The sequence below is a fragment of the Podarcis filfolensis genome, assembly GCF_964270895.1.
Source record: "Podarcis filfolensis genome assembly, chromosome: 5".
Lineage (NCBI taxonomy): Eukaryota > Metazoa > Chordata > Lepidosauria > Squamata > Lacertidae > Podarcis > Podarcis filfolensis.
In genome coordinates, this window is record NC_139608.1 from 23,099,054 (window position 1) to 23,126,335 (window position 27,282).

At 43.9% G+C, this 27,282-nt stretch overlaps 1 protein-coding gene and 1 long non-coding RNA gene across 39 annotated transcripts in view; one reads left to right on the forward strand and one right to left on the reverse strand.

Annotated features, from left to right (window-relative positions):
* The window catches only part of MBNL1 (muscleblind like splicing regulator 1), a 184,221-nt gene extending 182,575 nt beyond the window's left edge, over positions 1-1,646 (reverse strand). For 11 of the 37 annotated variants that reach the window (XM_083613391.1, XM_083613402.1, XM_083613390.1 and 8 more), the window contains exon 1: positions 659-983. Coding sequence is in view for 9 of the 37 variants with exons in the window: in XM_083613382.1 (XP_083469508.1) it covers positions 659-687 (29 nt within the window). In the remaining 28 variants the exon portion in view is untranslated. Of the gene's footprint in view, positions 1-658 lie in introns of all 37 variants that reach the window. The other 26 variants (XM_083613409.1, XM_083613399.1, XM_083613394.1 and 23 more) reach the window with 19 other exon arrangements.
* LOC310762499 lies at positions 1,247-25,246 on the forward strand. Of its 2 annotated transcripts, none has more exons than XR_014548031.1 (4): positions 1,247-1,348; positions 5,674-5,746; positions 15,025-15,158; positions 25,037-25,246. It is a non-coding gene; the product is annotated as an uncharacterized lncRNA (long non-coding RNA). The 2 variants fall into 2 exon arrangements; XR_014548032.1 differs by lacking the exon at positions 1,247-1,348 and adding an exon at positions 1,420-1,517.
* The last annotated feature ends 2,036 nt before the right edge of the window (positions 25,247-27,282 follow it).

Here is a 27,282-nt window from a genome sequence, read left to right on the forward strand (position 1 = left end):
GGTCTATAATAAGAGGGCATTGCAGCACACAGCCAAGTTCAGGGGGGTAATTTAAGCTTGGAAGAAAGGTCAGGGAGTGATTGGGAGGGAGACCTTTCCATGCACCTGCTCAAGCCGGTGTCTCCAGGCTTCCGTGCGCGCGCGCGCGCCTGTCTCTCTCTCTCTCTCCCCCTCTCCGTGTGTGTGTCTGGTTACGTGCGTAAAAGACTGCAAAACTGCACGACCCTGCAGAGCGATATAGGCGCGCACGCACGGGCAGGAAGCGGCTGCTCGAAGCAGAACTGCAGCCCCTGCTCCCTTCCTTTTTAAATTAAAAATTAAAAAAAATCTCTGAGGCGCGATCGGAAAGCCTTGAAGTGTCTAGGGGGTGGGGGAGTACAACAATATCCCTGCACTTCTTAAAATCTCACTTCCTCCCTCCTCTCCTTCTTTTAGCCACCACCGGGTGTGTTGTTTGGAAAGCGTGGTGTTTAAATAAAATTTTTAAAAAACCCACTACCACCACCTCTAGCCCCGATCTGCCAAAACCTGAAGGATCGGCGACATGTCACGACGGCGACAACGCGATCGTCGAAAGCCAGATGGCGATGATGAAAGAGAAGAAGGAGAAGAAAAAGGCGCGGGGTTAAAAAATAAAATTAAAACACGCTCTTCTTACCTCTCACATTTCCTTCCAGAGGCAACCATCAGATTGTAGACAGATCGACCAAGGCATTGTGGGGGATTCGCGAGAGAGGATGACCAAGAAATTGGGAGGAGAAAAAACACCCAAAAAAAAAAAAGAAAAAAAGAAAAGGGGGGAAAGGAAAAAAAAAGATGGGGACTTGTCACACGCCTCCGTCACAGTGGCATTCTCGTCGCCCCAATCCTCATGCAACTGCAGTGCAAAGGGGGGGGGAAGCAGAGGAGAGCGAGCGAGCGCGCGCGCGAGAAAGGGAGAGAGACAGTTGCCGACGGCTGTGCGCTGCACACTCTTATCTGTAATGTCTGGTTTCCGCTGCTGCCTGCAACCGCCCCTCCTCCACGCTGCAAAAAACCCCGACCAGGAAGCGGCTGGGCGTACTTTGTGGAGCCTGCAAGAATGCACACGGAGGAAGGAGGGCTTGCATTTAAAAAATAAATAAATGTGTGCGTGTTTTAATTTGGGGAAGAAGAAAAAATCCGCCCTTCCGCGCGGGGTTGCCTTTTTTTTAAGTAGGAGTAGAAAAGGGAAGCCAAACTTTTTTCTCCTTTTTGCAAGCTGCTAGGAACTGGCAAATCCGGCCGGTACAGTGGGGGGGGGGTGCAAAAGCGGGCAAAGCGGCGGAAAAGGCGCCCTCGGGACCCCCTAGGAAAAAGCCTCGCCTTGGTATCTTCCGGATTTCATGGGTGAAACGGAGAGAAGCGAGAAAAACAGCCTCGGAGTTGCGCCGCCAGTGCGGCACATGCGGAGGGCTCGCTCCGGGGAGGGTCGCGCCTGGGCCGGCGTGGGATTTGCGTGGCGCGCGCGCCGGGAACGGGGAGCCCGCAAGGTTAAGGTGAAGAGCCCGCAGACTTTGCAGCACTTCGCTGCGAGGTTACTTAAAATTCTCGGCGCGCTTAAGTCGCCAGACGCCCGCTGCTTCCTGGCCTTTAGTTCCAGACCTTCTCGGTCATTGGTGTGTCTTTATTTGTGGCACAAATGCTGCGTCTGAGCCAAGATGCTCCTTGAGCCAAATGGCAGATGACTCTACCATTCCTGGCTGCCGCTGGCAGGGTGTGGCTGCATGACTCAGTTCTGCATATGCACGCGTCCCTGCACCTGGAAAGTTAGCAGCAAACCATTCCTGTTCTAGTTTTCTAGGTACAGGGTGGTTATTGCTGCTGTTTTAATGAGAGATTCGTTTCCTGTGTGCTGGTAATCCTGGGTATATTCATTTGCTTTCTAAAAATATTACTTTGAGGGCTTTTCCGGCCAACTTGTTTATTCAGCGTTTATCCTAATTTGCTTCCACAAGGCCTACACAGTGGCTAGACTATTAGCATTTATCCTAATTTGTTTACAAAGTGGTTATTCAACAATGAGCATGCATTCACCCTGATTTGCTTGTGGGGTGTTTACACATCTTCCCATTCATCCTCTGCTTCCCAATGCATCTTGCATCTCGCTCTGGAGGACCCGAATCAATGGATTTAAGTTACAAGAAAGGAGATTCCAACTTAACATCAGGGAAAACTTTCTGACGGAGCTGTTCGTCAGCGGAACAGACTCCCAGGAGAGGTGGCAGACACTGCTTCCTTAAAGGTTTTTGAGCAGAAGTTGGATGGCCATCTGTCATGGATACTTTAGCTGAGATTCCTGCATTGCAGGGGGTTGGACTAGATGACCCTGGGGTCCCTTCCAACTCTGATCCTATGATCAGCCTGGATAGCTCAGTTTGAGCGGAGTGCTGATAATGCCACGGTTGCAAGTTCAGTCCCTGTAAGGGACAGCTGCATATTCCTTCATTGTAGGGGGGTTGGACTAGATGATCCACAGGGTCCCAACTCTACAATTCTATATTTCACTGACACTTTCCAAACAGCAAAAAGTTTTTGTTTTGTTTTGAGTGGCTTTATCGCATTAGGGTGACTGAGCCCTTTAATCCACTTCGATCATGCAAACCTAATGTATGCACTTGAATCTCTTCCGCAAAATACCGGCAAGCTAGGTACACATGATCAGCTTAAAAAGCAGCAAGGTCATTCTTTTTCTCAGTTCGGATCGAAGCTGGTTTTTTGGGCAAAAGGCATCAACATGCAATATTACATAAGAAATGATGGGAGAGCTTTGGATGGGGCTAACGAGTGTAGACCACTTTCCAAACTAGAAGTGATAGGGCACTGAATGCAGAGTTAACAGTATTGTGTATACAGTCACAGCCTTCAGGCCCTCTGGGAGTGAGGCAGTGGCTCTAGCTGAGACTCTTACATGTTATTTGTGTAGCGTGGGTGGGATTGTGACGGTCCCAGCGGGACAAAGCGAGCAGGGGTTGGGGGTTTCAGAAGTTGGATGTGCAGAGCATGTGCTATGGCACTGAGTACATGAACGTGGGTTCGAGTCCCACTTTGGACAAAAAGATTCCTGCATTTTAGGGGGTTGGGCTAGATGACCCTCATGGTCCCTTCCAACTCTACAATTTTATGATTCTATGAAAAGAACATTCCAGGCATCATACAAATAATGACCTTGTATGATGCCTGGAATGTTCTTTTCATAGAATCATAAAATTGGGGTGACTGGGGTGGTAGGATTCTGGAAGACACCACTTCAAATTGTGGGGGCCGTGCCATTTCTGGAAGTGAGTCCAGGGCAAAAAAATAAGCTTCTTCCATGTAGCAAACTAGCACATCACAGAAAAAGCTTAAGTGTTGGCCTAAGATAAAGATTCAGTGCAGTGGAAGGGAGCATGCAGAAAATAAGACCGCCTATCTACAGCCTCAAGTGGTACAGTCCAGAGTTTCCCCAAGCCATTCTGCATAATGTGTACATAGAACTGACCCAAGTCTGGTTATGGAAGCCATGATTGTACAATCATTAACTGGAATTGGTTTCCGTGCAGCTGCAAGCTGACTACAGAGAGGAAACTGAGCACAGACAGCGTAAAGCAAGCTTCTAGGACCTATACAATGACAAATTAAATACCAGTGCCCTGAATTTAGAAAAGCCCATCCTGACTGCTCGAATCTGACTAGTCCATGTTTAAACAGAGTGCCTTTTCTGCTGAAACCTACTTGTAAAATCTATGTGGCCACTGTGAAAAGGAGTGCACTTGTCAATAATACCAGCTATGTGTGTTGGGATTTATAATGTGCTCACAATCAACCTGGTGCTCTGAGCAGAATGGCACAGATCTTATCTTTCCATATACCTGAAGGAGCGTCTCCACACCCATCGTTCTGCCCGGACACTGAGGTCCAGCGCCAAGGGCCTTCTGGCGGTTCCCTCACTGCAAGAAGCGAAGTTACAGGGAACCAGGCAGAGGGCCCAGTGGCGTAGCGTGGGTTGTCAGCACCCGGGGCAAGGCAAGTAATTTAGGCCCCCTAACCCGTGGATTTGCGCCCCCTAACCCGTGGATTTGCGCCCCCTAACCCATTGATTTGCCCTAACCCCAGATGTTGCGCCCGGTGTGGTCCGCCCCCCCTGCACCCCCCACGCTACGCCACTGAGAGGGCCTTCTCGGTAGTGGCAGCCGCCCTGTGGAACACCCTCCCACCAGATGTCAAAGAGAAGAACAACTACCAGACTTTTAGAAGACATCTGAAGGCAGCCCTGTTTAGGGAAGCTTTTAATGTTTAACAGACCACTGTATTTTAATACTTTGTTGGACGCTGCCCAGGGTGGCTGGGGAGACCCAGCCAGATGGGCGGGATATAAATAATAAATTATTATTATTATTACTATTATTATATAAGCGTAGTGAGTTACTGCCTACCACAATGATTTTAGAATAATCCCAGAGGGTCCAGGATGCTAAACCAGCTCATCCTTTTCTCCTTTGCACAACCGATACAGACACCCAACAAAGCCATAATCAGAGAAGACCCATTGAAATAAATTGACTTTGTTTATTTCAGCAGGCCTTCTCTGATTATGACTAAAGGTGGGTTTCATCTATACTGCACATGTGCGTGGATGCGTACACTTCTGGAGATAATATTATGGAGTCATAAAGTCATAGAAATGTAAAAGTTGAAAGGGATCCAAGGGTCATCTAGTCCAACCTCATGCAATGCACAAATCACAGCTAAAGCATCCATGAGAGATGGCCATCTAACAGGACATACCTAGCTCTCACCTCAGCAGTGACCTTGAGTGTACAGCCCATCTTGTTACCTGCCAAATATTTTGGACTACAACTCCCATCAGCCACACAGCCAGTGACCATTGATTATGGCAGCTATGGTACAGCAGCATCTTGAGGACTCCAGTTTTCCCTTTACTGATGTGGGAGAAGGCAGTCCTTGCTAGAATACTGTAAGGCCAGTAGTGGGGTGGCAAATTCAGAAGTGCAGGATCCCTTCATTAGGTCACAGCCCTTCTGAGCTGATGCAAAAATCTTATAGTTATACAATATTAATAATTAGGGACGCATTGCAACAAGCACTGCAGAGCTCCACGAGTTGCCTGCCTTTCAGTTAAATCTCCTATTTTCTGTGCACATACACAGGGAAGTGATTTGCAGAACTCAGTATCTTCTTTTGTTGTGTTTTCTGTGAAGTCCCATTGTGCATAACAAACCTTGCACACTGTTCTCTTGAAACTGAAGCAGCTTGTGTTTTCAGTGTTCTTAAATGTAAGCTTTGGAGAGCAGAGTGGTCAAAAAGCTCCCCTTTCATGCTGATTGGGCAGCTCTGAGACTCTCGAGACACAGATTCTGCAGGGACTCTGTGAAGAAATAATAAAGGGTGTTTGACCCTGCTAGCCCTCTCCCCACATGACCTTGGATCACTACCCCACTATCTTAAAACATACCCCATCTCACAGATTTTATCAGTGACAAAGCACATTCTGCTTTTATTTTATTTTCCTTATGTTTTCAAAAGAGACCATTCCTTTAAAGCTCCAGTTTAAGGCCATGCATGTCTTTCTGACTGCACAACTATTCTCTTCTTTTGTTCTGAACGTCAAAAATCACTCTGCATAATTCAACATGGACTTCTCTTTCCACCTAGTCAAGCAGCCTCTTATATTGGCTGGAAAGATCTCTTATAGTGACCTCCACCTCAAGAGAAAAAGAGAGCACAGGTGAGTGTTTGTTTTCCCATTAAACGCTGTTCTCATCCTCGCACAGAAGCACTTTGTCTCTCCCGATTTAGTCCCCCTAGATCTTTACTAAATATGCCAATAGCTGCCTTGAGGTCATCTTGGGGCAGAGAGGAATTCTTCAGAGAACGTATTATAAAGAACTAGAGGGGAGGCAAAAGCCCCACTATATCCTGAAGGTGACCTTGTACTCAAAACTGCAGAATGACCCACCCCACCAGCATCAGACATTGTACAGAAAGCTGGAAAGGGAAAGCTGCCATGACACCGACCTACGAATGAGTCATAAGGAGTCAAGCCACAAAGAAAATAACTGTCTACGCAGATGAATATAATATTTCAGGAGCTTCTGCAGCCGTCAAAAGCTTGCCATTCTAAACCACAGAAGCGAGACTTCCTTGCACCCTCCCCTCAACGTCACAGGCACAGTGAAGTTCTGTCTCGCTCTCAGTCAACATGGCAACATAGGCATCAACACCAAAGCATAGCACTGACGAGCTTTTGTTTAGTTCTGAAATAGCACCACCCCCAATCCAAAGGGAGCAGCACGTTTTTAAATGTTAAGATCCCACCAGCCAGTTGTTGGGCATCAAACAGGGAGGACGTCAACATTTTGAAAGGTCTCCATGCATGTTTTGTGAATCGAGTGTGGGACCTATGCTGGCCTCTGGCACCCCTAGCCCCCAGCCAGCATCGAGGACAATTGGAGTTGTAGTTTAGCACTATCTGGAAGGACACAGGTTCCTCATGCATGCCTTAGACTGAACCTTTGTTCCGTCAAGGCTCTTTCGGTATTATGCAATCCAGTTGTTGGACTGGAGTGGGCAACCCCATACATTGTACCCATTTACTCATGGGATTGCTCTTTCAGCTAGGGAGGCACACATCTTCTAGATGCATTTGCCCCCAAATGGATTGGGGCATCTGTTTTACAAGGGGAGGGGAGCAGGTGTCACTGTGGTCTAAACCACTGAGCCTCTTGAGCTTGCTGATCGGAAGGTCAGCAGTTCGAATCCACACGGCGGGGTGCGCTCCCATTGCTCTGTCCCAGCTCCTGCCAACCTTGCAGTTCGAAAGCACACCAGTGCAAGTAGATAAATAGGTACCGCTGTGGCGGGAAGGTAAACGGTGTTTCTGTGCACTCTGGTTTCTGTCACAGTGTTCCGTTGCGCCAGTAGTGGTTTAGTCATGCTGGCCACATGACCTGGAAAGCTGTCTGTGGAAAAAATAGCGGCTCCCTCAGCCTGAAAGCAAGATGAGCACCACAACCCCGTAGTCGTCTTTGACTGGACTTAACAGTCAAGGAGGTCTTTACCTTTACTGTTTACCTGTTACAAGTGGCTTGTGCAAGCTACTCACAGAACGGTCAAAACAAAACAAAGCATGCAATCTAAGCTTTAGATGACTTTAGGTGTATCCAGCATCAGTCATACTCAGGGAAACCCGCTGAAACTAAAAAACACAACTAACTTTGGCCGTTCATTTCAGCGGATCTACTTTGAGTATAACCTATTGAATATTAACTATATATCAGAATTATAAGACCCAAAACAAAGTTTTATACCGCATACATTGGAAGTTTGTCAACATTTCAAATTCTGAATCTGAAAACCACAATATTTTGTTTTGTAATTTGACTTTGATTACTACTTCTTTTAAAATGTTAAAAAAACAAACAAACCCTGTGTTACTATGATACTGCAAAGCACTGGGCCTTTTCTGATACAGCTACCAATGTTACATTTGGATACAAATAGAAAATGCCACAAAATATATTCTCACCCCATGAACACTGTTTGGTTATTTCTGGTGAATATCCTATCTGCTTACTTACCAGGCAAACTGGGTTCAGTACTCTTGCAGGAGCTGCTCAAAACTACTGAACTTTATTTAACGTTCAAATGCTTCTATAATTATAGTAAATGCACAATCCAGGCTCTGCCTTCATGATTGGGATTGCATCCAAAGAGAGGTACTTTCTGTATTTGAAAGCTGCTTATTTTAACAGGATATATAGTATCTAGAAAAACACTACGTACTCTGTATTATACCATCAGAAGTGAGAAGCACACATCTCCAACTGGTAGCAAGTTTATTGACCAGTGCAAAATTTTGCACTGTTCAATAATGAAGACTGCTTTGGAAGAATCTGGGAGACAGCCATAATAATGAAATAAACGTACCAAAGGAAAACTTCAAGCAGTAACTAGCAGGGCAAATTTATTGAGAAATGGATTTTATTTATCCAATTTTGGAATGAAAAAGCAAGAGAATATTTATCCATATCACTCTTTCTCCTGAATATAATAATTTATCATTGTGAAAATCTCTCTCCCCCTCCTTCTCTTCATTTCCCCTTTACATCAGACTGTTTAACTAAACTACAAAAATGCAGGGAAGGAAATTATCTGAATTTTTAGTATGCATGAAAAAAAGAACGTGCAGTTGTTTCTGAGCTTTTAAAATAAAGTATCTGCTTGCTTCCATGTACAAACTGAAGCAACAGAAGTTAATTCCTGTGGTGAAATATTTCACGTGATGAAACCCTAAAATATACGTTGATTTCGAGGCTTTCCTTCGTCGTCGTAGCAGTGCCTCAAATTTTGACTTTGCCAAAATTGATTTCCCAAGTCTCTTGTTAAAATACTGCAAGTCACTGTTTTAATAAAGAGAGAGAGAGAGAGAGAGCAGGATAGTTCAGCCTTAGCTTTGCATCTGTTCCTATGTTAAAATTATGCTCCAAGCAGCTTGTAAGCAGTGAGCAGCTTGTCTCAAAATGTTACATTTTGTCCGAACAATGTTTACCTCCCTGAGACTGCAGAGTTTTTAAACAGGGCACAAATCTATTTTCAAAGTGCAATTCAAAGAGGTTGTTTTGTGTTGTTGTTTTTTTCTTCCTCTTCAAGCCCACAAACTTAATTTGGAGTTGGAACTACAGGGAGTAATTTGGAAAATTGTTGCCTTATGGCCAGGGCTATAGTACTTTTTATATCAAGTCTCCACTACCTTTCTGCAGGTGTAAAAACTTGCTGATAAAGCATCACCAGCCAGAGCAGCAAAATGAAATTTAAAGCAGACTATACGTGGCCTATCCCATAATAATTGCAACATCCTTATTAGTATACAATGGGCAAAATTGGTATCTTCAGTGCAGGTGAATCAAAACATAAGAATATAAGAAAAGCCTGCTGGACCAAAGCTAGATCTAGTTCAGCATTCTGAGAATGATTTTTGAGAAGAGACGATCAACCCTTACACAGTATTTCAGCTGCAGCTACACCATAAATTTGTATAACAGCAACAATGTTATGGGCTATTTTATTTTCAGTTTCTTTCCTGGTGATCCCTAGCTCAGAAATTGCCCCCCCTCTCTCTCTTTACAGCTGGCATACTGCGAATTATGAAATAAGGTATGACCATAATATTCCAAAAGCTCTGTTGTTTTGAGGTACATCTTTAAAACTCCTTTAAGTTAGCTCACTTTCTTTAGACGAGTTACAGATAGGTAGCCGTGTTGGTCTGCCATAGTCAAAACAAAACAAAAAATTTTCCTTCCAGTAGCACCTTAAAGACCAACTAAGTTAGTTCTTGGTATGAGCTTTCGTGTGCATGCACACTTCTTCAGATACACTGAAACCGAAGTTGCCAGATCCTTCTATATCGTGAGAAGGTGGGGAGGGGTATTACTCAGAAGGGTGGTGGGAATGGGTGATTGGCAGATAGCTGTGATGAGCCTGTTGACGACTCTTAACGACTGCAATAGGTCTTACAGGAAAAAGCCTTCACCTTCTCACCCCTTGCATCTGATCTTGTTTCAACAGTGGTTGGATGCTGACGGTTGGATGCTGACGGTAACTGAGTGCAGTTCTAGGTGTGTTGTAAGAAACAATATCTGAAAACCCAATATATCTCCCCCCAACTCCTATACTGCTGTTGCTGACCATAAGAAGAGCCTTGCTGAATCTGGCCCAAGGTCCATCCTATCCAGCATCTTTTTCTCAAAGAGCCTACAGTAATGCTGCCTCTATCTCATTGCTGTCCCGCATCCAGCAGCATTGGGTACCAACTGCAGTTTTGTACTTTGACAGGTGTTTCACTTTGAGTACTTAACAGCACAGGGTTGTTACACATATCCCAGGGCAAGAAGCCCGGTTTTGCTCAGTGAGGACATATAATCAGCTGTGTCTCTCTGTTAAGCATCTCATCACATTCTTGGGTCACCAGGAAGGGGGGGAAGATGCAGTATGTGAATGGACCCTTAAATTATTAGTTGAGGACTTTTGATTTTGTTGTTCTTAATAGTTCTTCTTGTATTAATTATACTGTATATCAATCAGTAGGGACGTGGGTGGCGCTGTGGGTTAAACCACAGAACCTAGGGGACTTCCAGGTTAGCGCCATCGGTAATGGCGGAATCCCTCTGATTCGGAGGGACCCGCTCTGTGGAAATCGGGTCTGAACCGCCACGGCGAAGGCGGAGACCCTTCAAAAATCACAGGCGGGTGAAGCCTGTGAGCGTGGGACTCGGCGGGCACCCTTTGCCCCCCCCCAATTCGTGGGGAAACCCGACTACGGGCTCCGGAGCGAAGCGGGGCGAGTGGCGCGGTGCTGTGAGTCGACTGCTTCTTCCACGGAGTGAAGCCGCATAGCCGTTACCGGAGAGCGCTGACTTTTTCCTGTGACAATTCGACTTCAAAAGCAACTACCCGTGAGTAGGATAAATTGGAAAAAGGGAAGAAAAAAGATCTAATTTGGCACCGAAGCGGGGAGGCATAAACAGGAAGTCCGCCTTCCGCTTTTGTAAATAGATTAAAGCAAAGAGGCTGCAAGCTAAAGCCTTGGAAAGCCGATTGGAAAGGACTAAAATTCCAACACCAAAAATAGGTGAACGCCCCCTTGGTTGCAGGAGAAGAGGGGGGGGAGGCTTGGACTACATGTACCTGCAAGAGAGAGGGAAGGAAGCTAAAATCTACTGTTCAAAACCTGGGAACGGGCTGCCAATGGACAGTAAGACTGCCGTACTGTGAAATGTGCACTGCTTGTGATTAGATCACTCTTTGACAGCTAGCTCTGCAAGAGAGATACATAGGCTCAGAAAAAGCTCAATATGGAGGCCAAATGGCCGAAATATTGGGAAATTTTGGAACAAGAGGGAGATAAATTAAAATTGCAGAGCTTTGAAAAACTAAAAAATAAAGTGCGAGATTGGCTTCATTATTATCAAATAATGGAGGCATACAATTTGGACAAGAAAATTGGCTTCCAGGTGGAAAAATCAAAATTGGAAACAGAACTGTTAGATCCCAAAACTAAGACTCTGTCAAGGATGTATAATCTGCTGCTGAAATGGAATACTCAGGATGAAACGGTGAAATCTGCTATGATTAAATGGGCACAAGATGTTGGACACAACATTATGTTGGCTGACTGGGAACAGTTATGGACCACAGGTATGAAGTTTACGGCATGTAATGCCTTAAGAGAGAATATTATGAAAATGATATACAGGTGGTACATGACACCAGTCAAGCTTGCAAAAATATATCATTTGCCTGATAATAAATGCTGGAAATGTAAAGAGACTGAAGGTACATTCTTTCACCTTTGGTGGACGTGTCCAAGGATTAAGGCTTTCTGGGAGATGATCTATAATGAAATGAAAAAGGTATTTAAATATACCTTTTTGAAGAAACCAGAGGCTTTTCTCCTGGGCATGGTCGGCCAATCGGTGTTAAAGAAGGATAGATTTTTTTTTATGTATGCTACAGCAGCAGCAAGAATACTTATCGCAAAGTATTGGAAGACACAAGATCTACCCACCCGGGAAGAATGGCAGATGAAGGTGATGGATTACATGGAACTGGCGGAAATGACTGGTGGAATCCGAGACCAGGGAGAAGAGTCGGTAGAAGAAGGTTGAAAGAAATTTAAAGACTATCTACAGAAACATTGTAAAATTAAGGAATGTTAGAAGGATGCTGGAATGAAGTTATGTGGTTTTGGCAGTAATGTTATAAAGGAGTATGTAAAAATGGATTGTTAACAGGTGAGAATGTAAAGTTACAATATACTAAGATAAATTATTAAGATAAAAACAAAGATGGAAAGAATTTGCTGAATTAACTAATTGAACTAGAACACAAAAAAGGGAGGTGTGAGGAGGTCAAGGAAACAAGTAAATGAAAGATAAGATATGGAAAAATTGACTTGTTTTTAATTGTTCCTATTTTTCTGTATTTTTCTGTATTTTGTATTTTTGTTTTATTTTATTTTATTTTTGTTATTCTTTGAAATTTTAATAAATATTATTAAAAAAAAAATAAACCACAGAGCCTAGGACTTGCCGATCAGAAGGTCGGCAGTTCGAATCCCCACGACGGGGTGAGCTCCCGTTGCTCGGTCCCTGCTCCTGCCAACCTAGCAGTTCGAAAGCACGTCAAAGTGCAAGTAGATAAATAGGTACCGCTCCGGCAGGAAGGTAAACAGTGTTTCCATGCGCTGCTCTGGTTCGCCAGAAGTAGCTTAGTCATGCTGGCCACATGACCCGGAAGCTGTATGCCGGCTCCCTCAGCCAATAAAGTGAGATGAGTGCCGCGATCCCAGAGTCGGTCACGACTGGACCTAATGGTCAGGGCTCCCTTTACCTTTATATCAATCAATCGAGAGATAGGTACCTTTGCGATTGTTTTATTTGCATTTGATAATATTTCATAATTGTTGTGCTGCTACTGGGGAGTTTTGCAAAAGTGCAGCGCCCTTTACAAATATAATGAATATATATATTCAACCCACCATATATAATGAACATATATTCAACCCACCATCAAGTAACTGTTAGGCAGCCAAACAAAAGACAAGAAACTGGATGAGGCAGGTGGCTCTTCAGGCGTGAGTGAACTAGGCGTACACAACCACACATCTTTTGCCACTTTCCATGAGTTGGAAGGTGAACTTCTGAAGTGGAGAGTGTCAGGCTCTTGCGAAAGGTCCATACATGATTCGGAACACTGATCATCCCAATAAGACATGGAGCTTCCCTGAGTACATGAGGCTCCAAACTCCAGAAGGTTGCCCTCCAACTTGTAGAGGGTGATGGGGGCACCAATGGGGGGTGCTTATGATAGAATCATAGAAGTGTAGAGTTGGGAGGGGACCCCGAGGGTCATCTAGTCCAACCCACTGCAATGTAGTAATCTGCAGATGGCCTGCAAAGGGGTCAAAACCGTGACCTTGGCATTATCAGCCCCATGCTCTAACCAACTGGGCCCGTTCTTTCCCATTGGTTTTACATGCAGGTAGAATTCTTGAAGAGATCTTGTAGTATATCTTATTTTCTGTAATAATAATAATAATTTTATTATTTATACCCCGCCCGTCTGGGTGTTAATAGCACCCAATATTTTTTGTGCATTCAGTGCTATGTTGTTGCTATCTATTCTGGAAGGCCACAAAGATAAATAAAAACATCTGAATGATATCAAGAAATCTCCCACATGATAGTAGCTCCCGCAGTAACTGTATGAAGGTCTCTTACAGACAGAATAATAAATAGCAACTCAGTACTTTAAAAAAAAATGATCTACTTCAACTTTGGGGAGGGATTTTCATCTATAACTTCAGCCCAGAGTTTGATTCAATTTGCCATTATTTGTAGGCCTTTAGAATTAAGTTAGAATCCAAGCAAAACAAATCCCTGTGAACCTTGCAAAGGACTCGACTGCCTAACGGGAATGTTTTGACTGCTCCCAGAAGCTGCCTTAATCAACCCAATATATTTTTATGCTAATTTTATTGAGGAGGAAGTACTTAAACATTTTTTTTTTTTGTGCTGTTAGTGCAACGTGAATTCTTTGGTGAACAATGGGTGTGCTTTCTTAGACTGCAAGAGCATGCAAGCATATAAATAGCATTACAAAATTATAGCTATTTCTTACACCACACCAGGAATTTTGCCTGAAAATAGAGTCTCTGCGCTGTGGGCAAGGTTTGACCTGTATATTTGATTGGGCTCCAGTCCCGTAAAAAGCTACACCTGATAATAGGGCAGTCTTTGTGAAGGAATCTCTCTATCTCGGCAAGCTCACTCTATTTAGGGCCAATTTGCTGCAAAGGTGTCCCACAGCATGGGGCCAGCGACACTAGATGCTGGACTTACAGTTGAGCATCTGTAGACACAAGGGACAACTAGCAGTGCTTGTCTGGGTGAGCTCAGTGGTCAAGCCAAGCTATAAGGACTCAGGTGGTCCTTAAGATATTCTGGATGGTTCAGGGCTTTGTATGCCAACACCAGATCCTTGAGCCTTGCAACTGAAGGGCAATTGAAACCATAGCTTTGGATTCTGCATGTCAGATCTCTGCCTATTTCCAGATTCAGTCCCAATAATGTCTCACTCTACTGCCCAGGGAGTCCCAGGTTCAATTCTCTACTCAGCCATGATGATCACTTTGTTACTTGCTCCAGTCAGTCTCTTAGTCCAACCTACCTCACAGGCTTGTTGTGAGGATAAATTGGGGAGTGAAAGAAGCACCTACATTACATTGAACTCCTTGGAGAAAACTCCTTGGAGATAATAATCATTTTCTTTCCATTGCCCTGATTCCACCCTGATATCACAGAGATCACCTGGGAACACCCAGGGTTGGAAATAAATACTATTATTCTTTGATAAAGCGCTTCATTTTCCTCTCGCCCTTTCATGTAACCTCAGCAAAAGGGAGTTTGGAAAATAACATTTGCCAAGATCATAAGTAGTTCAAGCCTTAAAATGCAATGACACACATTTCAAATGTAGAACATTAATTGCACAATTTTTTCTCCTTTCTAAATCCTTTGTAAACTTGAATTACTAATTACCTGAACGTTTTTTATCAAGTCAAGTGATTAATTCTGATTGTCACCAACTTACAAACAAATGGTTGAAATCATTAGCTATCATTATTGCAGGAAACAATTACAGCGAACACTATGTAATGGAGACATTTGATGAAGTATTTTTTTTAACCATTATTATTAGCCCTTGGGTTCATTCAGTTGTAAAAGTATATTTATAATAAACAATTTGCACTAATTCAGGTCAACATCCTATCAGCAGAAACACGAGGAGTCATCCAATAGAAGTGCTGTATTTTTTATTTCTTTAAAAAATTAGTAATTCTAGCAGTATGTTGAATCTGTGAACACTGCTGAGACATTCACTGTTGGCAATCTATTTCATATCAGGAAATCAAATCATTATTAATGCGATTTTGATTAATTTCAGATACCATAAATTATTACCTTCTCTGAAGCACCAGGATGAACATCTACATCAGTCAAGTGCCAATTAACCAGGTTGAGCCAGCAGAACCCAATAAGCCCCCACTGTGGGTCAGCTGTCGTGACAATGGTTTCAAGGTATTATTTCTTCATTATTTCTTCCGCCACATTCACACTATACATTTAAAGGCTTGCTCTGCCAATATGTTTGCAAGACACCTTGTACTATGGAAACTTTTGAAACCATTTATTTGGAAAGCAGCATATAATCTTTCCAACTAAATAGAGAAAATGGGCTTTGCTTTGGGTTTTTGAAATTTTCCCTTCAGGTGCATTTAAAAATGGCACCCTCTTCAGTAAAGGTAAAAAAAGGAAAAGGATCCCTGGATGGTTAAGTCCAGTCCAAGGCGACTATGGGGTTGCAGCACTCATCTTGCTTTCAGGCCAAGGAAGCCGGCGTTTGTCCACAGACAGCTTTCCGGGTCACGTGGCCAGCAGGACTAAACCGTTTCTGGCGCCATGGAACGCTGTGACAGAAACCAGAGCGCATGGAAACACCGTTTACCTTCCCGCCATAGCGGTACCTATTTATCTACTTGCACTGGCGTGCTTTCGAACTGCTAGGTTGGCAGGAGCTGGGACAGAGCAACAGGAGCTTACCTTGCTGCAGGAATTCGAACCGCCAACCTTCTGATCACCAAGCACAAGAGGCTCTGTGGTTTAGACTACAGCACCACCCCTGTCCCTCCTCTTCAGTATGCAGCACTCATTGCTAAGGTGATTTCCAAAGACCCTCTGGGAACTGCAACCTATGTCTTTCTTCCCTTCTTTGACCCCAGCACCCCACTTGCAGCATCACTGCCACTTATGGATGGGGATGGGGATGGGTGGGTGAGGTTGGGGTGCAGCAGAGTAGCAGGGGTTAGTTCCAGTGTTGTCCTACAGCCCCTCCTGATTTAATGGCGTGTCCAGTTTGTCTCTAAGCCTATTGCCTGGAAATGGTTGATGGCCTAGGCTGAGATGCAAAGGGCAGAGTGGTTCATTATGTGAGGCTCCCGGGTTTTCCCGCTTTCTGATAGCAATTGTTGGTTACCCAGGACAAGGAAGGCTCTCTGAAAGTCGGTGCACTTCAGTGGGAATCACAAGGAGTTCAAACAATGAAATCTTTATTACGGTCATAGACCTGCATAAGTAGGGTGGGGAACAATCATTTAGAATCTGTAAAACGTTTTGGAAAGCTAAAAAAATATTAAAACAGGAGGTATATCTAAAAGACTATAAGAATCTAAAAAAAACTAAAAGAAGGGTCAAGAACATTAAATGGATATGGAAGAGCATAAAAGGTTAGTATATAAAAAACAACAACTATCAGTTTAGAGAGCACTCTGATGTGAGTGTTCATTAAATCTAGTTTGTGGCACAAATTTTGAACTCTGCTGTGCAGAATCTGGCAACACTGTATGTTGTAGCAGGGTTGGTATCTGACAGCAGCAGTGGGGTATAAAATTGTCCTGTGCACCCTGGGTACTTATGGAGTAGTGAAGAGATGAGGTTAATACGAATGTCTCTATAGTATAGGCACTGGAGAAGCACATGCTCTGTTGTTTCTGTTTGTCCAGAGCCACAGGGGCATTGTCTCTCTGAGTAAGCAGCAGACATGAGTTCTGCTGCACACACTTCCTGCTTGTGAGATTCCCATAGTTATTGATCTGAGTTGTCACTGTGAAAAGAGAATGCTGGACTACGTGGACCTTTGGTTTGATCCAGCAAGGCTCTTCATACATTCTTAACGTTTTCACAGAGCTGATCCAAAGGGCACTTTGTGCTAATTACGACTTCTTCTTTTTGCCACAGAGGTGGAACTAAAGGGGAAGTAGTGAAAGGGCAGAGCAATTATGTCCCCTTGAACCTTATAGGTCCACAAATGTGAAAGCAGCTATTCACCGAAAGATACTGTTGTATTGTAACCAAGGAAACTGACTGCGGTTTGCATATTGCTTTTTCTTTTTTTTAAGGACCAACATTTTATTTCGCTTATTAAAAATAAAAACAAAGGAAGTGCTTTTGTATTCCATGGCACTTCTCTTAATTGCAGTGTAACTTTACACAGGGTTTAAAAGATGTAGATGGTGTTGCTCCGTAACGGCTGTGGTGCTTTAGAACAAGCCAATTAAGGAAGCTTATCTTATGACCCAGCCGCTAATCCAGCCACTGACATCTGCCCTACAAGAGAGACTTACACCAGCCAACTGACAAGAAGATCAGTAGACGTTCATGGAAACTGTGTCATCTCTCTCCCCCTCCCTTTAAGTTTGGCTTCCTCTTCATATGTCAACAACTGATAAACTCTTGCAAAACCAAAACTGCTACCAACTACTGAATTAACTCCCATTGCAGAGCAGGTGCAAAGCCTCACATTTCATCTCAAGATTTTGCAAGCCACATGCTCCCCCTAACAGTGAACTGAGGTGGTGAGTGCCGAGAGAAATGGGGCCATTGAGAAACAAGGGGGAAGTATCAGTACGCGGCCGGGAAACCCCAGTGCTCTTGCAAAAATACAAACAAAAGAACCGCCTTAACCTTCATCCCTCCCCCTCCTGCGCGCCAAAAATACCCCTAATTTGGGAGTACTGATTATTCTCAGGAGCCACAAGATGTTGAGTGTCAGTTGGAAACGTAAAACGAAACTGGAGAGGGGAAAGGGGGAAATTCCCTTCCTTGAGCTTCTGAGAGCTTATAGTTTCCTGGGGAATACCATGGATGGAGCAGACACGTTGCAGAGTAGGCTCAAGAGTGGCTGGTGGAGAAGCCAGCTTAGCCTAGCTGCTGCTTTGCGTTCCAGCGTCACAATGAGTAGTTATTGCTATTGCTGCTTTTGGGGCTAGCGTAGGGGCTTTGCAATGCTCTTGTCAGTATGCCCACAATGCCCTGGCCTTGCCAATGCCATTCTACACCCCAGTAGGATGCAGTCATGCCACTGTTGGGAGGCCAGCGCCATACCGCCTTGCCACCAATCCAACCCACCCCAGTAAAGATCCACTGTGATATGTAGTTTCAAAGCCCACTTCGCATTTATAATCCTTTCTTTGTGCTCTTGCTACCACACAATTCTGATGAACTCCATTCAGAAGTGGTTGTTTCCCACCAAATAACAACAACAACTTTATTATTTGTACCCCATCCAACTGACTGGGCTGCCTCAGCCACTCTGGGCAGCTTCCAACAAATATAAAAACACAACGAAACGCCAAACATTAAAAACTTCCCTATACTGGGCTGTCTTCAGGTGTCTTCTCAAAGTTTTCTCACTATTTATTTCCTTGACATCTGATGGGAGGGCATTCCACGGGGCAGGCATATATATATATTTGCATGGCAGAGTGTACCATAAATGTTCGCCCATGTTAACCTTTTAGAATCCCATGCAACAAAACAGAAACTCAAAGGGCATACAATGTTGTTACAGTCTTGATGTGGAAGATGCCTCAACATAGTCAGTACCTGCATGTGAGAGGGAAGTGTAAGAAGTTCTGAGCTTCTCAAGAGAGGGGAAGTGGGATCCATGCTTATTGGGGACTTGAGTCCAACTGAATCAATGAGACTTCCTTCTATGTAGACATGACGGATGGGTGTATCTGTCAGCTTTCAGTTCCTCATTTTTGAAGTTTGCAGTTCAGTTCATCCCTTTTCTGCATCAGTCTGCAATTTTTGTTTAAAGTCATCATGAGAATTCACCAGCCTTTTAATGTACTTTTCTCCTACTGTAATATGCATATTTTTGCAGGCAATTTTGTTCTCTCCCACACGCACATATATATATATGATGTGTATGTTTTCACTAATAAACACATTTAAAGGCACGCTTAGGTAGACGTACTTTGGATAGAAAACTGAACTGCAAAATTCACAGAATTGCAGATCTGGAAGAATAGCTGTGCTTTCATTCACATACAGTTTTGGAAAATGCAAATTAGGTGGGTTCCTATTAAAATGCAAGCTGAACCAAATTTCTTCCCCATTTCTAACAGACATGACTACAATTGTGCAGTAAGTTCAATAGTATAATGGCTGCCAACATAGCCCAATGTATGTCTACGCAGAAGTCCAACTGTATTCAACTTCCTGCACCAGGAGGGCATATGGTAGGAGGCATCTGGGCACATAACAATTAAGTGTTGTTGTTGTTGTTGTTGTTGTTGTTGTTGTTGCTGTTGTTGCTGTTGTTGTTGTTGTTTTAAACTTTCTACAGGGATCTCCACCACCAGATGATTGACCCAAATTAATGTATCTTGTTTGGAAACTATGTGAAACGGTCATAGAAGAGTAACAAGAAGATGGCAGTATTTTTTGCTGCAAACTTTTGGCCATTCAAAAGAGAGGGAAAGAGTGGATGCTACAGCAGATTTCTGACTCTCAAACTGCAGCATGAGTTGGCATGGAAGCAGGAGTCTCTAGTGTCAAAACGCTGGCAGGAATCCTGCAACCTCCTGGCACATATCTTGTCCCTTTATTCAGCGCTGGAGCCAAAAATGCTAAGTAATTACTGAAAGGTTACAAACATTAGGCTCAGTTATTAGCAGAGCCTCCTGAAAGCTATATTGCTAGCATTAGATCTACCAAAAAAACTCTCCAAGATAACCTTTCATTTTCTGCCTCTGGAGAAATCTCCAGAATCACCTTTATTTTATTTTTTTGCAAGTTCAATTGCCCATGAACCTATATCAAGGATGCGTCAATGGAAACAATACCATGGGCAGAGAAGGCTCAGTCCTAAAGGACAGGAAAAAAATAACTTTAGCCTTAAAGTTAATGCTGAATTATATGGAGAATTATTTATACAGAGAAGCTCAAATTTCCAGCATTTATGGAAAAGGATAATAATTATTTCCAGAGAGTTTGATCTCAATAGGAAGAGGTGGTGATGGGTTGCTTCACACAAAGCTCTGGCTGTGTACAATCAGTGGTCCAATTTAAGCACTGGCTGGGGGCCCAAGCAGCTCAGATGGTTCAACAGGGCTGTGCCTCTATTCACCAATGTGGTCACTCGACCCATTTTAGTGGTCTAGTTTTCATAGATCTATGGGCCAGGGCATTGCATTCTGGGTAAATTAAAATATCAGGCAGTTGCTGCACCAAAGACCTGATGAGAACCGCACCTGGAATACTTAGTCCAATTCTGGGCACTGCAATGTAAGGAGGATGTTGACAAGCTGGAACGTGTTCAGAGGAGGGCAACCAAGATGATCAAGGGTCTGGAAACCAAGCCTTATGAAGAATGGCTGAAGAAGCTGGGTGTGTTTAGCCTGGAAAAGAGGAGACTGAGAGGAGATATGATAGCCATCTTCTAATATCTCAAGGGCTGTCACATGGAAGAGGGAACAAGCTTGTTTTCTCATGCTCTGGAGGGTAGGACTCGAACCGATGGCTTCAGATTACAAGAAAGGAGATTCCAACTAAGCATCAGGAACATAGCTGTCAACGTTTCCCCTTTTTAATGGGAAATTCCCTTATTCCGAATAGGATTCCTCGCAAGAAAAGGGAAAAGTTGACAGCTATCATCAGGAAGAACTTTCTGACAGCAAGGGCTGTTCGGCAGTGGAACAGTCTCTCTCAGGAGGTTGTGGACTCTCCTTCCTTGGAGATTTTTAAGCCAAGATTGGATGGCCATCTGTCATGGATGCTTTATCTGAGATTCCTGCACTTTGGGGTCCCTTCCAACTCTACAATTCTATTATTCTGTGAGAAGGGCAGTAAAGGGCTGCCACCACTGTGATAAAAGTAATAGAAGAAGAAAAATATGCAGCTGCATTGGGGGACAAGGATTTGTGTGTTGGTGGCGATGGTCTTGTGCTGTGGGCCCCCTGGTACCAACATCTATTAATCAACAGTACACAGTGCGATACTTGGGTGAACTGCACCTCACCAAATCATTTTGCAGATATGCTAGATCGTCCACATTCTTTCAGGACTGGTTTAACTGCTTACCACTTGCAGTATATTTGATCACCCACCTTCAGGTTTCCTTCTGTCTTGTAAGGTGTTCAAACACATTTCCTCCAAGAGCAGATCCTGCTAGATGAAAGCAGAGTCAACGGCAGGCAGCAAATTCTACAAAACCCCAACTGCTACATCAAAAGCACCAGCTCTTTGCAAAAACTCAAGCTTTTCAGCAACTGAACTAAAGCAAGTGTTGTGGAATCTGAAAATTTCATATCAGAGCATGACTCTTTGCAAGGTCTTAACTCAGGGGTCAGCAAACTTTTTCAGCAGGAGGCCGGTCCACTGTCCCTCAGACCTTGTGGGGGGCCGGACTATATTTTTTTTTGGGGGGGGGGAATGAACGAATTCTTATGCCCCACAAATAACCCAGAGATGCATTTTAAATAAAAGCACACATTCTCCTCATGTAAAAACGCCAGGCAGGCCCCACAAATAACCCAGAGATGCATTTTAAATAAAAGGACACATTCTACTCATGTAAAAATATGCTAATTCCCAGACCGTCTATGGGCCGGATTTAGAAGGCGATTGGGCCGGATCCGGCCCCCGGGCCTTAGTTTGCCTAGGTAAAGGTAAAGGGACCCCTGACCATTAGGTCCAGTCGTGACCGACTCTGGGGTTGCGGCGCTCATCTCGCTTTATTGGCCGAGGGAGCCGGCGTACAGCTTCTGGGTCATGTGGCCAGCATGACTAAGCCGCTTCTGGCGAATCAGAGCGGTACCTATTTATCTACTTGCACTTTGATGTGCTTTCGAATGCTAGGTTGGCAGGAGCAGGGACGAGCAATGGGAGCTCACCCCATCGTGGGGATTTGAACTGCCGACCTTCTGATTGGCAAGCCCTAGGCTCTGTGGTTTAACCCACAGTGCCACCCATGTCCCAACGGGTTAGTTTGCCTACCCATGCCTTAATTCCTCCTCTCGTTAGTGGAATGCTCACTTACAATCAAGGGGTATCAGAGAATTCCAGTGGGAATTCCAGAAGTTTACATGTTTGTCTGTGGTCTGTGGTTCCATCATTCATGGAAATATGACCAGTATTGGCCAGAAACACACACAAGTAGCTCAAGTTTCCTGTCTGGAATGCTGGGGAATCCCAGTGTGCTCCTTGGTGGCAAGGGGACTTCCTCAAGCAGCAGGAACTGCTTCGGCCTCCTCCTTCTTCTAAGAGGGCCTTGGTGGGCAGAAGGAAGAAGTGGGAAGTGATGGAAGACCCTATTCAATCCACACACCATAAGTAATCCCATAGGGGAGCTTGATTTTACAGTTTACACTGATGACATTCCTCTTCATGCAACTCTTTTGATGCTTTTTCTGCAACTCTTTTGATGCTGAATGTACCAACAAAGCAGAACTACCCATCAAACATGGAGGCATGGATTACCTTAATGCTTTCTCTTTGAGCAAATACTTTAAGAAATTTATGGATTTATTTATGTATTTATGGGGTTGAAGCAGGAATCATTCATGCTTCTTCTCACACTACTTTGAAACACCTGAACCAGGGATATGCTCCTTTATACAGTGGTACCTCGCTTCAGGTTACAGACTCTGCTAACCCAGAAATAGTACCTAGGGTTAAGAACTTTGCTTCAGGATGAGAACAGAAATCGTGCTCTGGCGGCGTGGCAGCAGCAGGAGGCCCCATTAGCTAAAGTGGTGCTTCAGGTTAAGAACATTTTCAGGTTAAGAATGGACCACCAGAACAAATTAAGTACTTAACCCGAGGTGCCACTGTAATCCCATTCTGCTTGCTTGTTTGCTTCCTGCTCTGGCCAGAAGCAACCGAATTACCCCAGTCATTTCTTATCTATCCTCCACTGTCTTGTGGGTTATCTTTGGGAGAAGAAAAGGCTAAGGAGTAAAACCTACACAAATCTGGACTGGAGTCCCTAAGACAGTTGGATGGTGCCCAGTACACTTCCTTTCAGCAACTCCTGCAGCCAAGCTGATGCCAAACATGGCTCTGCTTTGCTTTGGACCGCATCAGAGAGGCTGATAGAGGGGGCGGGTCTTGTCATCTGGGCAGCCCAGGACCTCCATACACACTTCCCAGGCCTCAGCTCTGAGAAGGTCACTTCAGTGCTGCTAACACAGCAGTTTGATTTCACCCCCGGAGGCTTACTCTGCTGTTGTTGACGGATGCCAACAATTGTATTTCTGCACCACCCCACATTCAAAGGAGTGAAACACCTACTTTCAGGATGTGCAAGAGAAAGTGTGGGGATTTATATTTGAGAGAGTTGCTGAAATGCACAAGTACAAGTAGATTTCAAAATCTGGAAGTAAGGCATTATGTGTCCTTTCCTTCTCTGGAGATGTTTCTTCAAAGTATACCCCACCATACTCAGTTGTGTAGAGATAGCTGTTTTCCAGAATTGTGGCCTAAGGCAAAAATTCTGCATTCTCCTGGCACAAGCTTTGTTGTTCCTTTAATCAAAGCTGATCAGAAATGCTGAGTATTCATTGAAGGGTTACAGACACTCCAATGACCTACCAAAAGAGCTTTCCCTAGCTTTTGTAGCCAGCACTTTAGTTGCTGGATAGTTGCCTGAACAAAAACTCTCAAATAATGAAATCTGCGAGGCCCTAACACTTTGTGTACCAAACATTATCTATGGGAAATAATGGTCTGTTGACGTTCTAAATTCTAATCTAAGCCCTTGTTTAACTTGCTGTAAAAAAGGGGGGGGAGAGCCAATTGCAAGTTGATTAAGACCCTTTGCTAAACCTAAGAAACTGATGAGCTGAGATCCAAGTCTTGCAAGCTTTACTTTCAAGATTGTCTCTAGAAATCAAATATTATCTTCATTACCATTCAGACAGGATGTGATGTCCATAGTGTTTGGAGGAGAGACAAGCTCCGATAAAAGAATCAGTATTTCCTGGGGATGGTGATGTTAAACATTGGTTAAACTGAGTAAGAGAGCAAGTTCTGTCAAAGTTTGTAGGCTTGTGCAGAAAACCTCTCTCCTGCCTTGCATGTGAGAGCTCGCAAGCAGTCTTTGATGCCAGTTTTTTCAATGAACTTTTTCTGCTGAACTGTTCTCCGAGCTGAAGCTCGGCTCCCTGTCATTGTTTGTGTGCATTAGAACTGTTTGTGCACTCTGTCTATCACATTCATGTGCGGATCCTGTACCCCGCATTGATCTCCACTCCTGTCAGCGATCAACAGCAAGCATTGCCAGAAAAGATAAGAAATGAACAATCCTTAATTTCTCATGTAAATATGTCGAAAGAAGAATGGCAGACGAAATTAAAGGACTATGCAGAATTGGACAAAATGACAGGAAGGATTCGAAACCTGCGGGACCAGAGATTTACAGAAGATTGGAAGAAGTATATGAATTATTTGAAGAGCAACTGTAATCAACAAATTACACTAGTATGACTACAAGAAGTTTTGTAAGGAGAAATATACGAAGTGTTACAATGCAGAAAACAATAGAGATATTGGTTATGAGTTTGAAACGTAATAGGGAAAATAAGAAATGCATATTAAGAGATTAGATTGGAAAATTTTCAGACAGGACTGATGGAAGTAAAAAAAAATTGAATTAGATGTAAAAGTATGTTTAATTACTGTTAAAAATGGTATGTTAAAAAACTATATATATATATATATATATATATATATATATATATATATATATAATGTGACGATGTCACAATGTTACTAAATGTCTGTCTCAACGTAAGAATACCAGGCCGAAAGCCTATCTAGCATTTGATTCTCATAGTAGTTAGCCAGATGTCTGTGTGAAGCCTGAAGGCAGGATACGAGCACAGTAGTACTTTCCGCAGTTGCGACTCCAAGCAACTGGTATTCAGGGACAGACTGCTGCTCACAGCGGAGACAGGCAACATGCCTCTTCGATGCCGAGACTTTCAGAGTATCACTTGGTGCCTCGTTTTTTTTGTTGCTGGGGAATATATGAATAGGCCATAAATCCTAGCATTTCAAACTTTAGTTGACATATTGTGATGGATTTCTTTTCATTTCTCCAAAATTCCCAGGGCCTTAAACAAATGGGAGTGCTGGCAGCAAATGTATACATACTGCCTCCTGAATAACATTGCTGGATAACATGAAGTACGCTGTCACTGCCAGACCTCCAACTGCAGTTCCAATGGGTGATATCCAGTATAAGCTGTACTCAGCAGACCTATGGAAATCAACAGACTAGGGATCATTAATTTCAATGGGTCTACTCTGACATCATTGGAACACCATTCACAAAAAGGTTGTGCCAAATGATCGTTTTCAACAATTTTTAAAGATATGTAGAAATTGAATTAAGTAGCAGCTACCTGGTTTTCATGGACTGCACCTTAAACAAGTCATGCTGAAACTGTCTACAGGTTCACTTAGCAGTAGCAATTCTAATAACAATGACTTGTGCCTTGCCTTAAAGTTCTGGGTCAGTTTATCTGCCTGATATGTTTCTAAGGCAGTGGTAGCCAACATAGTGCTCTCTAGACATTGTTGGACCCTAACTGCCAGTATCTCTACCATTGGCCACGTTGGCTGGGCCTGATGAGAGTTAGTCCAACCACATCTGGAGGATACCACATGGATTACCTCTGCCTTCAAGGTATGCGTTTCCGGTGTTGTAGCACCACGGAGTTGGGTGTTCATATCCACACGTAATATTCTCGGTTCCACAATCCCAAAGTTGGGTTCCTAGGCTCCCTTCTCTCCTCCACTTCTCCCTCACACAAAATGATTTCATTTTCCTGTTCCTATTTTAAACAACTTGCTGTCACATTGCCAGTAGAATTTGCTCATCCCTTTCCTCATCATTTGCCTCCATGCCTGGTGTGGTGCCTTGGACTGCTGGATTTGGACCAGGGTTGGCTGGCCTTAGTCCAAATTGCTCTTCAGCTATGAAACTTGGCCGTTGCACTCAAGTTCTGCTTCCCATGGGTATATGGCTGGCCAGTGTGAGAGCAGAATGCTGGACCAGATGGGCCTTTGGCCTGATCCAGCTGGCCTTTCCTTGTGAGAAAAAGACTATTGATGGCTACTAGTCATGGCGGCATATGCTACTTTCAGAATCAGAGACAGCATGCTTCTGAATGCCAGTCGCTGAGAACATGAGGAAGCACAATTCTGTTCATGCCCTGCCTATGGGCTTCTCATAGTCATCTAGTTGGCTCCTATGGGGCTGCAGCCTTTTCCCTGGTCCAGTAAGGCTTTAGGAGTATTATGAGCTTTGGCTTAGAGTTATTTCAGTAAGCAAAACCAGGCGCCAAGCAAAGGTTGGAGGGTGCCAGAGTTTTATTCACTTTTCACTCTGAACATTTCCTAGCTATTAGCTATTTGTTCAAGTCCCATTAATCACTTAATGCACTAGTCATTTTCGACTATTGAGTCATATTCATTCTCCTCGTGCATCTTCTTGTCAGAGTCTCTAGCAGCTACAAATACAGGCTGCAATTTTTGTGTGCACATCCTTGACAATTCCCATCGAACTCTGTGCGACGTCCGAGCAAACAGGCAAAGGAATGTGTCAAATGCAACAACATTATGGCCTACACAGGTCATAATGAACTCCACAGGTTGTTTATGCCACTTTATATGGCAACACTGCAGCAAGCAAATTAACAGGGTCTCCAGTAAATTTTCCAGAGTAGAAATCAGGGGTGGCCCTGATCTGCCACCCTGAAGCAAGTTTTTCTGCACTCTGAAGACCCTGCTAATTTTGTCAGAAGCAGCAAAGGTGGTTTTTTGTTTTGTTTTTTAAGTAGACACAGAGCTAGAGTAGGCAAGGAGATTTAATTCTCTCTTCCCAGCCCATCACCTTGACAAATCTCCTCCTCAACCACCAGACTGGTCATTTGATGATGAGTCAAAGGCTATAATCTCGCTCCCCAGCTAATGACACAGTTTGATGGAGAGGGGCTGTCTGTGTATATGTCCTGTGGGCTTGCATGTGAGATTATGTTTGTGTGGGGTGGCTATTCCAGCTGTTGGCATGTGCCCCCCCCCCCCGAGGAGTTGGCCAAGTGTATGCCCCTTGGGTCAAAAAAAGGTTGGTCACCATTGATATAAAGCCTTCTCCATCGCTTTGGTGTCACGAGCAACCAGCTTTATTGCTGGCACAGATTTGCGGCCTTATGAGTTCCTATGAAGTTGCTATCCCATTATATCACCTCCCTGGTCGGTGACTGGGGCTAGAAGGAACATTTTGGGAGGAGAAAGAGAAGAGGGCTTTCACAAGTCGATTATGGAGGCTTCTTGGCCTCAGCACTGAAAAGGA